The sequence below is a fragment of the Cetorhinus maximus genome, unplaced genomic scaffold (genome assembly GCF_964194155.1).
Source record: "Cetorhinus maximus unplaced genomic scaffold, sCetMax3.hap1.1 HAP1_SCAFFOLD_684, whole genome shotgun sequence".
NCBI lineage: Eukaryota > Metazoa > Chordata > Chondrichthyes > Lamniformes > Cetorhinidae > Cetorhinus > Cetorhinus maximus.
Genome location: NW_027596626.1, coordinates 107502 through 121981, shown reverse-complemented (window position 1 = coordinate 121981; position 14480 = coordinate 107502). Strand labels below are relative to the sequence as shown.

The window sequence follows — 14480 nt, the reverse complement described above, 5'->3', positions numbered from 1 at the left end:
AATAAAAAAAGGGCATGGTGGCACATAAGTAAAATATTGCAGATGCTGAAAATCTGAATTCAGAAACAAACAGAAAATGCTGACATCCAGTGGTATCTGCTTTTACTTCAGGGAAAAGTGGGACTTCGTTCCAGTGGGACTAAATCCCTGTCTCCTTGGGACTGAACCCTTTGTACCAGTGGGACTAAATCCCTGTCTCCTTGGTACTGAACCCCTTGTACCAGTGGTACTCAACCCTGGTCTCCATGGGATTGAAACCTCAGCCACCAGCTCTTGTTGCCCTAAACTCCACACCCCTGCGTTGTGATTGTTTTTGACCGAGTGGACCCCAGACTCTTGTGCTGCAGTTTTTTGTTACCCTCCTTCCACTGTTCTGAAACAGCTTTTGCCCCTCAAATCTCCGTGCTGCCAGAGAAAACCAAAGTTTCAATAGGAGATTCACTGCTTCAATGGTGTGTGTCTGTTCCCAGAATGTACAGCAGGACAGAAAGTCTGCCACTTAGTCTGTCAGAGGAACTCTCCTTGGTCACGTGCAGCATTGTTTGTACTTTTCCTCAAGTGGATAAGGGGTTTGTGCTGTGGTCCCAGTGGTGGAGTTTGGCTGCATCAGGGCCCTCCCCTGTCCTGAGCCGGTTCAGCAAGGACCACTATCATCGTGGCAGTTCAAACCATTCAGCAGATGGGGATTGTCACGAGGAACTTGTCAGTGACTTTCTGTGGTTCCATTGCTTGATCCAAAGGATGTCTGCTGGTAGATCTTGCTCAGGAAGGGTGCTCCATATGGGGCAGTGAGATGGACTGCGGGCAGTAGATAGGTTGAACTGGTCATCATGGAGCGGTTAGTGAGGTGCAGCATGAATGGTTTCAACCAGTTTGTGGGTTTTAATCAGTTGGCGGATATGTGGCAGAGTGATGTTTGTGAGGACAGGAAGCCAGGGGAAGGGTGTTGAGTGCAGAGTTCCAGTTACGATGTGCATTGACAGTGAGATAACAGCAAACAACAATATAAACCTCCAATAACAGCCTCCACCGCTTCCCTCCGAGCCGGATCACAACAAAAACCTGAGAGCAGAGGCAGTCCCAAAATCCAGGAGAGGCAGAGAGTGTCAGTAAATGTAGGAGAAATGGAGACTGGTCAGGGAGCGTCTGTAAATGTAGGAGAAATGGAGAGTGGTCAGGGAGTGTCTGTAAATGGAGAAGACTGGTCAGGGAGCGTCTATGAATGGAGGAGAAATGGAGACTGGTCAGGGAGTGTCTGTAAATGTAGGAGAAATGGAGACTGGTCAGGGAGTGTCTGTAAATGGAGAAGACTGGTCAGGGAGCGTCTATGAATGGAGGAGAAATGGAGACTGGTCAGGGATCATCTATAAATGAAAGAGAAATGGAGACTGGTCAGGGAGCATCTGTAGGTGGAGCAGAGATGGAGACCGGTGAGGGAGCATCTGTAAATGGAAGAGAAATGGAGGCTGGTCAGAGACTGTCTGTGATTGGTGATGACAGTTCTCTTATCTCAACTCTCAAATGCCTGACATTCTAGGGGAGTACAAAGAAAATGCTTCAAAGACACTCTGAATGTCTCCTTGAAGCACAGTGACTTTGGCCTTCGTGACTGGGAGGAGTTTGTTACCAATTGTTCAGAATGGCAACAACTTATCCATCCAGCTGCCTCACGCTCTGAGTCCCAACAGCTTAATGAAGAGGCAGAGCAGTGGCAGAAAGGGAGAAAAAAAGGAAGCAATCCTGCACTCTGGATCTCACTACCTCGTAGAACATCCGCCCCATGTGCCCAACAATCTGTGGGTTAAGAATCAGCCTGTTCAGTCACATGATGACCCATGGCAGAAACTCGTGACCCTGAGTAGGCATTATCCTCAAAATGAGGGAATGCTGATGACCTTCCAGAGGAGGAGGTCATGAAGGTGTGACAGGAGATGGGAATTCCTGTGCTTGAACAGTTCACCTGGAATTACTTCCTTGCTGGGAGCCTTTCTGCTTGCTATGCAATCAATGGACTTTTCCAGCTCAAATGAAGGAGGTTTCTGGTCCAACTCAACCATGACAGGAAGCTGCAGAAGTGAGTCAAACAGAGACTGGGAGATGTCTGTCTCACGGGAGTACAGCTCACAGTAATGTTCAACCCAGCGGGACATCTGTTTACTTCTGTCAATGAGTACATCATCTGCCAATTTCAAATGGGTTGGACCAAGCGCCCTCTTGATCCGATCATACACAGCACATACATTTCCTTTGTCACAGTCAGTTTGGATTTCTTGGTGTCGGCTGTTGCAGTGTTTATTTGCACAGTATCTCCCTGTCTTTTGCACAACTGTCTTGGATAATTTTAAGTTACGCTGCGTTCAAGCTGTTGGGTTTATGTTGTGTATCAGGTAGGCTTTGCTTTTTGCTTCAATGACAGATGTCATCTCTGCTGAGTAGGTCTCAAACCAGTCTTTGTTGTGGGTTCCACCTTTACCAAATGTTGCTGCTGCTGTATCAGAAATAGAAACATAGCAAATAGAAGGAGTAGATCATTCTACCCTTCAAATCTGCTCTGCCATTCAATATGACCATGGCTGATCCTCTATCTCAACACCATACACCTGCTCTCTCCCCACACCCCTTAATGCCTTAAATATATTCAGCGACTTGACCTCCACAAGCTTCTGTGGTAGAGAATTCCACAGGTTCACCAACCTCTGAGTAAAGAAGTTTGTCCTCATCTCAGTCCTAAATAACCGACCCCTTATCCTGAGATTGTGACCCCTTGTTCTCGACCTCCCAGTCAGAGGAAACATTATCCCTGCATCCAGTCTGTCCAGAGTTTTATATGTTTCAATGAGGTCCCCTCTCATTCTTCCAAACTCCAGTGAATACAGGCCAAGTCGACCCAATCTCTCATTATATGACAATCCTGCCATCCCAGGAATCGGTCTGGTAAATGATTGATATCAGTGATTTCAAAGCTTCACCAATATCAATGCTGATTGATAAAACTTTTATTGATGTGCCTGTAAAATGTTTCACTATTTTGTTTCATGATGAAACTAATTTGTTCAATTTGATTTCATAATGAAGCTGCCTCTATGAAAAATGTGCAAGTCAGTAAGGATTAATCACCCTTTTTTAATTGAAGATGTTAATTGGAGATAGAACCTAAGACGGGAGTTGAGGAGAATTTTTTTCACCGAGGGTGTTGGGAGTCTGGAACTCTCTGCCTAAAAGGATGGTTGAGTCAGAAACTCTCGTAATATTTGAGAAGTATTTAGATATTCACTTATGTTGTGTTGTGTTGCTATGGGCCAAGTGCTGGAAAAAAGGGATTAGTGCAGTCAGATCTTTGTTGACTTGCGTGGACACGATGCGCCAAATGGCCTCCTTCTGTGCTGTCGACGTCTATGAGACTATCACCTTACAGACACCAAATGTAGATTTGCAAAGGTCAATTTAGGATGAAGTAAAAGTTCATTTTATATTTTCTAAAAGGTTCCTGTAGAGAGCTCTTGTATTAAGGGGAGAGATCACAGATGGTGCTTTTAAAAAGGGACACTGCAGCCCCAAAAATCAGTGGCAAATCCAGTCTGTTAAACTCCATCCAGTTACAGGGATTGTTAACATTAGCAGAAACAAATCAAATATTGTCAGACGAGCAATCCTTGATGTGATTAACAGCAAAAGTAACAACAGAATCCAGCCCCTGCAGTCACTTGTGAACTTGCTGATGTCTCAGCAGGTCTCGTGACTGAGCAAATCCCTTTCCACACAGGGAGCAAGTGAAAGGCTTCTCTCCAGTGTGAGTGTTTTGGTGTATCAGCAGGTTGGAGGATGTGGTAAATCCCTTCCCACACACTAAACAGGTAAACGGTTTCTCCCCAGTGTGAACTCGCTGGTGTGAAATGAGATCGTTCGACTGTCTAAAATGCTTTCCACAGTCAGTGCAGCTGAATGGCTTCTCCCCAGTGTGAACTCGCTGGTGTACAATGAGATGGCCTGACTGCCTGAAACTCTTCCCACAGGAAGTGCAGCTGAATGGCTTCTCCTCAGAGTGAATTCGCTGGTGAGTCACCAGGTTGGATGACTTTGTGAATCCCTTCCCACACATGGAGCAGGTGAACGGCCACTCCCCAGTGTGAACTTGCTGGTGTGCAATCAGGCTGGATGAAGACCTGAACCTCTTTCCACAGGAAGTGCAGCTGAACGGCCTCTCCTCAGTGTGAGCTCGCTGGTGTGACATGAGGTTGGTTGTCTGAGTAAATCCCTTCCCACACACGGAACAGATGAATGGCTTCTCCCCAGTGTGACCACGTCGATGGTTTTCCAGCAGGGATGGATAATTGAATTCCTTCCCACAGTCCTCACATTTCCATGGTTTCTCCATTGTGCTGGTGTCCTTGTGTCTCTCCAGGTTGGATGATCAGTTGAAGCCTGATCCACACACAGAACATGTATACAGTTTCTTCCTGCTATGAATGGTGTGGTGTTTTTCTAAGACTGTGTAACTGGTTAAAGCTCTGTCAGTTCACTGGAACATAGTCTCTCGGTTTGTGTCTCTTGGTGATTTTCCTGCTGTTTGAAATCAATTCTCTCAGACAGAACAGAGAATCATTTCTCCTTCCACATTCAAAGGATAATGAATCAAATGACTTAACCAGATCTTGACATAAAGTTTCGTTTGAGCTTCTGTAGATCCTCCTTCCTAATATCTGTAAAAAGAGATTACAAATGCTATCACTGTCAGTACAGGGGAGAAATTGGGAACAGGCAATTCTCGTTTCTAAAAAATACATTTTTTCCTCTCTTGTTCCCCCAAAGCTCTAAATCCCCGTCCCACACACTCTCCCTCCTCTCTGGGCTGAAATCCAAACCCATCTCACCATCTCCACCACCTCTTTCCTCCACTCCCAGTTTTCTCCCTCCCTCTCCTCTGCCTGGGTTCAGTTCTCCAGCTCCTGTCTGCAGACTGACAATAAAATCAATGAGTCTTATTGGGGGTTTGGGGCCTCCAGCGGGTGTTTCTGAATCCTCCCCGCCCACCTCCCAGGGTTTCCTTCCTTCCCACAGATCAGATCCTCATTGATTTGAGCCCAAAGTGTAACCTCTTATTTATTGTCCCCCCCTCCCCCATCCTCTGATGTGAACCATCCTCCACTCGCTGACCCAGGATGGCGGCCGTTAACCTGGGCCTGTTCCCGGGAGGGAGAAGCCCCGCAGCTGCAAACCAGGAGCTGACAATTATTCCTCAGGGTTTGCGGATCCACAAAGTGTTTCCAAATCCTCCCCGTCCAGCCGCCGGCTCCATCGCTCCCTCCCCCCGGGCCTGTCACCGCGGGGTAAACACGGGGCCTGGGGCCTACCCCAGAAGTTGATCCAGTTCCCAGTCCAGCCGCGGTTTCCATTCCTACCCTGTGATCACAATCTCCTCCCGCCTCCCGAACCGTCCGCTCCTCCTCACTCTGTCACCATGACTGACACTGAGCATGCTCAGAGCGCACACGCACACTGCACCTGCGCACTGGACTCCTATAGTCATTGATAGGGGACTTTCCGCAGCGCGGGGCGTTCTGGGTAGATAATCCGCCATTCAATTGGCAGTACATATTTCAATATATCGGCTTCCCAATCGAGTTCGGGACCCGGGGCGCAACACACAAAATATGTACTTAAAGTGTGTAGATACCCAAATGTCTGGACCTTCCTCCCTGATGCAATCTGTGCAATTCTCCCCCACCTCCAAATGAAATTTCATATTGGAAAAATGTCGAAGGTTGAAATTCACAAAGATCAGTGCTGGTACAAACTCGTGGAAACAACCTGCTGAGTTTCCATCACTTTTTTTTTAAATTTCCGATCTCCAGTATCCACAGTGTTTTGCTTTTGTTTCACTGCTGGTACCTCTGTAAAGAAATACAAGCTGAAAAGCTCAGATGGGGTAGATGGAATGGAATGTGTCTTTTTTGAAATATAAACACCAGCAGATTAGTCGAACAGAATGCACTGTTTCTGGACTCCATATTCTCCGTAATTCAATGTGATCTCCTATTTGCTCCTGATCACCATGTTGCACATCCACCACTTGCACTGCACATGCTCAGAGAACAACCTGAGTAATCGCACTGGGCTCCTGTAGTCATTGATGGGGCACATTCTGGCACATGGAAAACTATGGATCGTAACAGTGTCAGTTAAAGTCCAATTAGTGAAAAAAATTTTATCACCACATCGAGACTGGACCTGTTTCTGTAATGTTATTACAAGGGATAGCGATTAATTAATGCTCGAGTCCATACAGGAGGTGATTTAATACTTGAGCCCACAAAAGCCCCCACCCCTACCATTAACTCTGTTCCTCATCACCGACTCCAGCCCCCTCCCTTACCACAGTCTGAGGTTGAAGCAGACTAATAGCAACCTTAGTTTCCTATTTGAGCCTGAGCTGAGGGCTAAGCTACTGACAACGTGTCTTCTCCATCACTAAGATCACCTCCTTCCCCCTCTGTAATATCGGTTGTCCCCATCCTGCTGAAGCCCATTTCCTGCTGAAATCCTCATCCATGCCTTTGTTGCCTCCAGATTCGACTATTCCAATGCTCTCGTGGCTGGTGTCCCATCTTCCACCCTCCATAAAGGAATGCTCGTTCAAAACTTTTCTGTGGACAGCAGTTTAGTGGGAATAGGGTCAATAGAGCAGAAGGTGGGTCTCATGGACAAGATGAGTTCTTGAGAGGATAAGGGGGGATCGGAGAGAAACTAAAGAAAGATGAGTTCAGAGCTAGAGCCGGGCAGATCTTTAGAGGAAGTTGGGCCCGATGGTCAAGTGGAAAGGAGGGAAGCAGCAGAGGCAGCTGGTCAGATTGTCTCAACCTTAGAGACAAGGAAATCTGTGAGCTCCTCACACTTTCTGTTTGAGGTGAGTGTGGAGGAGACAGTGGAGAGGGAAAGCCTTTCAAAAGGAACTAACTTGTGTTAGAGATATTAAAGTGACTCGTCACACTGTGTGTTTAACATAATGCTGATTTATTTTACTTTTACCTAGAATATTAACACCTATTCCTGGACTAGGTTTTATTAACATTTGAAGAAACAGATCCCAATGCTATTTTCATTTTGAGACAAGTGAGGGGGAAATATTGGAGAGGTCAATGCAACACGAAGATTGTATTCATTGATCTGGAGAAGGCTTATGACCAGGTGCCCAGGGAAGAAGTCTGGAGATGTGTTAGAATTCATGAAGTCCCTGAGAAGTATGTATGACTATTACAGGACATGACCAAGGAGTTCCAGACAAGAGTAAGAAGCTGTGTGGGAGAGAGTGAGTTTTTCAAAATCAAAGTTGGATTGCACCAAGGATCGACACGGAATCCCTTCCTCTTCCTGATTCGCATGTTGTAACTGTGAGAGGGAGTGAAATTTACAGATGACACTGAGCTATGATGAGAACATGACTGAGTATCTGGGGAACTGGAGAAAAGCACAGGTATGAAGATTAGTTTTTTTTTAATTCTTTCATGAAATGCGGAGTCACTGATAAGACCAGCATTTGTTGCCCATCCCTAACTGCCCTTGAACTGACTGACTTGTTAGGCCATTGCTGGGGGCAGTTAAGAGTCAACTACATTGCTGTGGGTCTGGAGTCACGTGTAGGCCAGACTGGATGAGGATGGCCGATTTCGTTCCCTAAAAGGAAGAAAATCCTTCCTTCACTAGTGAACCAAAGACCCAATTCATGGACTGTCGGTTTGAGCCTATGGAAGAGAATCAGAGTGAAGGTGAAGAGATTAGGGGTGAATACTTGGAGAATGTGAGTAGCTTCAAGTACCTGGGGCCAGCGATGGCAGAAGATGGAAGTATGAAAATTAAGAAACAGATTAGCTTTGGTTGGAGTAATTGGAAGAAGTGCAGTGCAATGTGATGTGATCGAAAAGTGTCACTGAAATTGAAAAGGAAGAATCTACAGGACAGTTGTGAGACCGGCCTTGTTGTACAGAGCAGAAACTTGGGCAGTATCAAGAAGAGAGGAACAATGACTGGATACAATGAGATACAGATGCTGAGATGGATGTGTGGAGTGACAAGAAAGGACAAGATCAGGAACCAGTATATCAGGGGGTCAGTGAAGATTGTGGAAACATCGAAGAAAGTAGCTGAGAAGAGATTGAAATGGTCTGGTCATCCATTGTGGAGAGAGGGAGGAAATGTGGTGAGGTGAGTGATGGACATGGGACTGTCAGGAAGAAGGAAAAGAGGAATGTCTAAGGGCCAGATGGAAAGATGTGGTGGCCAGAGACAGAAATGCAGTGGGATTGGAAGAGGAATGTGTGAGTGACAGGAGGAGATGGAAAAGGTGATCAAGCAGCATTGTGGTGACCCCAAGTAAAATGGGACGAAGATGAAGAAGAAAAAAACAGATCTCAATGAACATGGTTCAGTCCTGGGTGTGGTTAACAGCAAAATCGAATCACGGGAGTTACTTATGAACTCGCTGGTGTTTAAGCAGGTTGGATGACCGAGTGAATCTCTTCCCACAGTCCGAGCAGGTGAACAGTCTCTCCCCAGTGTGAATTAGCTGGTGTACAGTGAGGTTAGATGATGTCTTGAACCCAGACCCACAGTGAGAGCACCTGAACGGTCTTTCATCGGTGTGAACATGTTGATGGGATATCAGTTCCCCAGAACTTTTAAAGCACTTCCCACAGTCTGGGCATTGAAAAGGTCTCTCATCAGTGTGAACTCGTTGGTGTATCAGCAAGTCGGGTGACCGAGTGAAGCCATCTCCACACTCTGAGCAGGTGAATGGTCTCTCCCCAGTGTGAGTGAGTTTATGTAAATGCCGGACTGAGTGAATCCCTTCCCACATATGGAGCAAGTGAATGGTCTTTCTCCAGTGTGAACTCGCTGGTGTATCAGCAAGCTGGATGACCGAGTAAATCCTGCCCCACACTCAGAGCAGGTGAACGGTCTTTCTTCAGTGTGAACTCGCTGGTGTCTCAGCAGGTGGGATGACTGAGTGAATCTCTTCCCACAGTCAAAGCAGATGAATGGTCTCTCCCCAGTGTGAACTCTCTGGTGATTCAGCAAGATAGATGAATGGGTAAATCCCTTCCCACAATCCCCACATTTCCATGGCTTCTCCCCGTTGTGATTGCATTTGTGTTTCGAGAGGCCAGATGTCCGGCTGAAGCCTCGTCCACACACAGAACACGTATACGGTTTCTCCTCATTGTGAACGGTGCTTTTTCCTTCCATGTTCAAAATCTAATGATATTCATGTTACGGTAAATTGGGTAACTCTGTCAGATTCTGATGTGATGTTTGGTTTCAGTTTCACGGCTGCAAATCCTCTCCTTCTAAAAACCTGTCAAATTGATTTAAACCAGAAAACAGGCAGTGAGAGAGAACCCACAAAAACGCAAAGGCACCAGAAAAGTGACCATGACCAAGAGGGAGAGAGAGAAAGAGCGAGAGAGAGAGAGAACTGCCTTCTTAAAGTGCTACTGTCCATGCGATGTAGGTACACCCACAGTGCTGTTAGGGAGGGAGTGCCAGGATTTTGACCCGGTGACAGTAAAGGAACAGTGATACATTTTCAAGTCAGAATGCTGAGTGGCTTGAAGGGGAATTTCCAGGTGGTGGTATTTCCATGCATTTGCTGTACTTGTCTTTTTAGATGGTAGCGGTCGTGGGTTTGGAAGATGCTAAGAGTCTTGGTGAGTTCCTGCAGTGAATCTTGTAGATAGAACACACTGCTGTCACTGTGCATCAGTAGTGGAGGGAGTGAGTGTTTGTAGATGGGTGTCATCAAGCGGGCTGCTTTGTCCTGGATGGCATCAAGCTTCTTGAGTGTTGTTGGAGCTGCACTCATCCAGGAAAATAGGGAGTATTCCATCACAATCTTGACTTGTACCTTGTAGATGGTGGACAAGCTTTGGGGAGTCAGGAAGTGAGTTACTCCTCGCATGATTCCTAACCTCTGACCTGCTCTTGTAGCCACAGTATTGATAAGGCTAATCCAGTTCAGTTTCTGGTCAATAGTAACCCCCAGGATTTAAATGGTGGGGGTTTCCGCAATGGTAATGCCATTGAATGTCAAGGGCTAATGGAGAGATTCTATATTATTGGAGAGGGTCATTGCCTGGCACTTGCATGGTGCGAGTGTTTCTTGCCACTTTTCAGCCCAAGCCTGAATATTGTCCAGGTCTGCAGCATTTGGACATGGACTGCTTCAGTATCTGAGGAGTCACGAATGGTGCTGAACATTGTGCAATCATCAGCGAACATCCCCACTTCTCACCTTATGTTGGAAGGAAGGTCATTGAAGAAGCAGCTGAAGATGGTTGGGCTGAGGACACTACCCTGAGGAACTCCTGGAGTGATGCCCTGGAGTTGAGATAACTGACCTCCAACAACCACAACCATCTTCCTTTGTGCTAGGTATGAGTCCAACCAGTGGAGAGTTTTCCCCCTGATTCACACTGACTTCAATTTTGCTAGAGCTCCTTGATGCCGCAGTCAATCAGTTGCTGCCTTGATATCAAGGGCAGTCACTCTCACCCCACCTCTGGAGTTGCTGGAGCTATGTTAAAGGTGCTTTATAAATACAACAAATTGTTGTTGACTTGGACCTATATCACCATTCCTTCATCATTGCTGTATGAAAATCCTGTAACTCCTTATCTAACTGCATTGTAGGAGCAGCTTCACCACATGGACTGCAGCGGTTCAGGAAAGTCAAACATCATCTTCTCCACAGGTAACTGGGAATAGGTAATAAACACTGCTGGTCTTGTTAGTGATGCCCAAATCCCAAGAATAAATTTTAAAAACATGCATATGTCAAATAGATCAAAAGCATCAAAAGAAATCCTTGTTCCTAAAACAGTTACATTGCCTGGACAGTGTCTGTTTATTAACCTGGTCTCACCTAGTATCTACCTCCCTCGACAATTTCACATCGGAAATTGCTGGGCCCAACTGGGTTCCAAAGTCCTCGGGGTTAAACCCAGCAGCTTCTCCTCCGTCTCCACTCCAGCTCAAACTGATACAACAAAGGCTTTCAAAGGGAATTGAATAAGCACCTAGAAAGAGAAAATTGCTGGGCTACGAGGAAAGGGGAGGAGGGTGGGACTAGCTGATTTGTCCTTGAGAGCGCCAGCATGGGAATGATGAGCTAAATGGCCTCTGTCTGTATTATAATCATTCTATGACTGCATAAAAAATACCTACACTGGGGGCCAGGGACCAACCTCTACAACCAACACCCACCCTGATGCAAATCAGTTTTTAATTGGTCCATCTCTGTTTCTCGATTCAGTTCAGAGATAAACACCTGTAACAAAAAAAAGCAAAATACTGCAGTTGCTGGAAATCTGATATAAAAAGAGCAAGTGCTGGAAATACTCAGCAGGTCAGACAGTAACTGTGGAGAGAGGAAGAGAGTTAACATTTCAGGATGTGCAGAATCAATTCCAGGGAATAAAAATGGAGCAGAATTTGATGGTCAATATGAGCTCATGAGCAGAAAAGAAACGATCTTTAGTGCAGGAAAAGCAATTCCTGACCATTGGAAGATAAAGCTGGTAAATCAGTATTGGATAGCCAGGGGATGAGTAACGGTGGAAACCTCATTTAGACACATTTGGAAGAAATAACAGTAATATACCAAACATGGTTAAAATACATCCAATATTAGAGGCAGAGGAAGTTAGACAATGGCATAGAGGTGGTCAGGGAAGGCAGAGTGAAACAGAGTAACGGATAGACATGGATTCAGAACCACAGTAAAGGAGCCACACCAGCCCCACAGCCATGGAACCAGAGCACAGCACTAAAAACTCTAAATGGTAGATGAATGTTCAATAATACTCACTTCTGAAACAATTTCACTGTTTTCAAAATTTTAATCTGCTGGAGCCTGCAGTTGAAAAGATAGCAGAAACACTGGAGTTAGAGAAAAATCTCATAATTTTCAAATCTTCTAACTCCCTGTAACAGAGATGACAAAAGCAATAAATGTCAGTTCAGGATATAAGTTTAGAAGAGACAAATATTTCTCTTGGTTTCAGTTTGCTGTGTGTAAATCCTCTCATTCTAACCCCCTGTTAAAGAGATTTCCAAAATCCATCACCGTCAGTCCAGGATAGAAATTCACAACATTCTCTCCACCTGCTGCCTGTCCCAGGATTACTTAAGCACTAGTTAAACAACACCTAGAATATTGTGAACAATTTTGGTCCCCTTATCTCAGGAAAGATATAGTGGCATTGGAGGCAGTCCAGAGAATGTTCACGAGGTTGATCCAGGTATGGAGGGATTTTCTTATATGGAGAGGTTGAGTAAGTTGGGTCTGTAATCATTGGATTTTGGAAGAATGAGAAGTGACCTAATTGAAACATACAAGATTCTTCGGGGGTTTGACATGCTGAGATGCTCTCCCCTTGTAGGCGAGTCCAGGACCAGATGGCATAATCTCAGAGTAAGGGGTCGCCCATTTAAAACAGAGATGAGGAGGAATTTCTTCTCTAAGAGAGTAGTCAATCTGTGGAACTCTTTATCACAGAGGGCTGTAGATGCTGGATCGCTAAATATATTGAAGGCTTAGATTTTTAATCAGTAAGGGAATCAAGGGTTATGGGGAAAAGGCAGGAAAGTGGAGTTGAGGATTGTCAGATCAGTCATGATCTCATTGAATGGCCTACTTCTGCTCCTACATCTTATGGGACATATGTGCATTGGAAGCAGTTCAGAGAAGGTTCACTCGGCTGATTCATGGGATTAGGGAGTTTATTTTCAATGCAAACGTTAAGCAGTTTGAATTTATCCTCATTGGGGATTAGAAGAATGAGAGGTGACCTTATTTAAACCTGTAAGATTCAGGGGTCTTGACAGGATAGATCAGGGAGGACGTTTCCACTCAAAGAGGATTCTAGAATTAATGGGCCAGTTTAAAAATAAGGGGTCTCTCCTCTCAGGCTGAGATGAGGAGGAACCTCTTCTCTCAGAGTGTTGCTAATCTTTGGAATTTTCTTCCCCAGAGAGCAATGGAGGCTGGCTCATTGCATATATTCAAAGTTGAGTTAGATAGATTTTTAATCTACAAGGGAGTTATAGGGGGCAGGCAGCAAAGTGGAGTTAAGGTCACAATCAGATTAGCCATGTTCTTATTGATGGCAGAGCAGGCTCGGTGGCCCACTCCTATTTCTGATGTTCTTAGGGTGGCCGCGCAAACGCCCTGCAGCACCTTGACCCTCTAAAGATGGTGGCAATTAACTCGGGCCTGTCACCAGCTCTTGTGCGCAGAGAGAATGAAATCGATGAGTCAATTATTTTTTTTCTCCTGGTCACGGGGACCCTGAAGCCCCGCCCCGCCCCGCCCCTCTGTTGCATCACCAACACAGCCGCGCATGCGCTGCGTTCCCCGGTGGCCATTAAACTGGGCCTCTTCCTGGGAAAAAGCCCCAGAGCTGTAAACGCAGGACCCGTAGAGTTTTATTCAGGCCTTGCGGCCTACACCAGGTCTTTCTGAAGCCTCCTCTTCCTCCCCACCCCGACTCCCGGCTCCATCCCTCCCTCCCTCCCTCCACCTCAACCACTCTCACCCGCTGCAAAAAGCGTCTCCCGCAATCACAAGGCTCTAACCAAAGTGACACTGCGCATGCTCTGGACACCGTCCAATATTGCTCCTGTGCACTGGGCTCCTGTAGAGGGAATAGGGCACATTCACATTCGCAGGGGATGTTGGGTAACAAGAGCGCCATTGATACTCCAGACAGAGAAGAGCAAATAATTCTGTTACCAACTGAGATAAATTGATTTAAAAATCACATAAATTCTTGTTAATGCCGTGTTTCATTTCTCAAAGTGATTCAAACCGCTGCTCTCCTGTGTTTTAAAAACTTTTCTGACTCTATCTCTTCCTCTGAAGGTGTTGATTCAGGCTGGCTGCAATCGCACAGTAGCTGCTTCCTCTCTCTTGATCTCGCTATCCCCTGATACTGAATATTCACAGTTTTATAGAATGATACAACACAGATGGAAACCATTCGGCCCATCATGCCTGTGCTGACTCTTTGGAAGATCTATCCAATTAATTCCTCAGACCTGTTGGCACTGTCAGAACAATGTATATCTGCTGTAGAGATGGAAGCGGTGAATGGAAAAGGTTTTCCAGTTGGATACTTCTCAGACACACTCACCACTGTGGAAAGATCAATTGTCCAGTTTATTAAGCAGAATTGACTGTTCACTGGTTGGTTAAGCACACAGAGTACTTGGTGGAGTTAAATTCAAAAATTTTACACACCCCCATATACTGCAGTGACATTATTAGTTAAAGGCCAAGGCAAGGGAATATCCTTGGTGTGATAGAGTAAATGAATTGAGATACAAAGCAATGACATTAACATCATAAAACTGAAAAAATTACCAATTGGTTGGAATGTTGCAGTATGAAGGAACTCCACATACTTGTCAGGTGAAAGAGGCCATAT

At 45.6% G+C, this 14480-nt stretch overlaps 1 protein-coding gene and 1 pseudogene across 1 annotated transcript in view; both read right to left on the bottom strand.

Moving 5' to 3' along the window:
* Positions 1-4594, bottom strand: part of LOC144674519 (uncharacterized) — a 55255-nt gene extending 50661 nt beyond the window's left edge. The window contains exon 1 of the mRNA XM_078535828.1: positions 3762-4594. Within this exon, the coding sequence (XP_078391954.1) occupies positions 3762-4375 (614 nt within the window). The 5' untranslated portion in view covers positions 4376-4594. The remainder of the gene's footprint in view (positions 1-3761) is intronic.
* A 2707-nt stretch (positions 4595-7301) lies between these two features.
* On the bottom strand, positions 7302-13641 carry LOC144674522 (uncharacterized; annotated as a pseudogene).
* Positions 13642-14480: the final 839 nt, after the last annotated feature.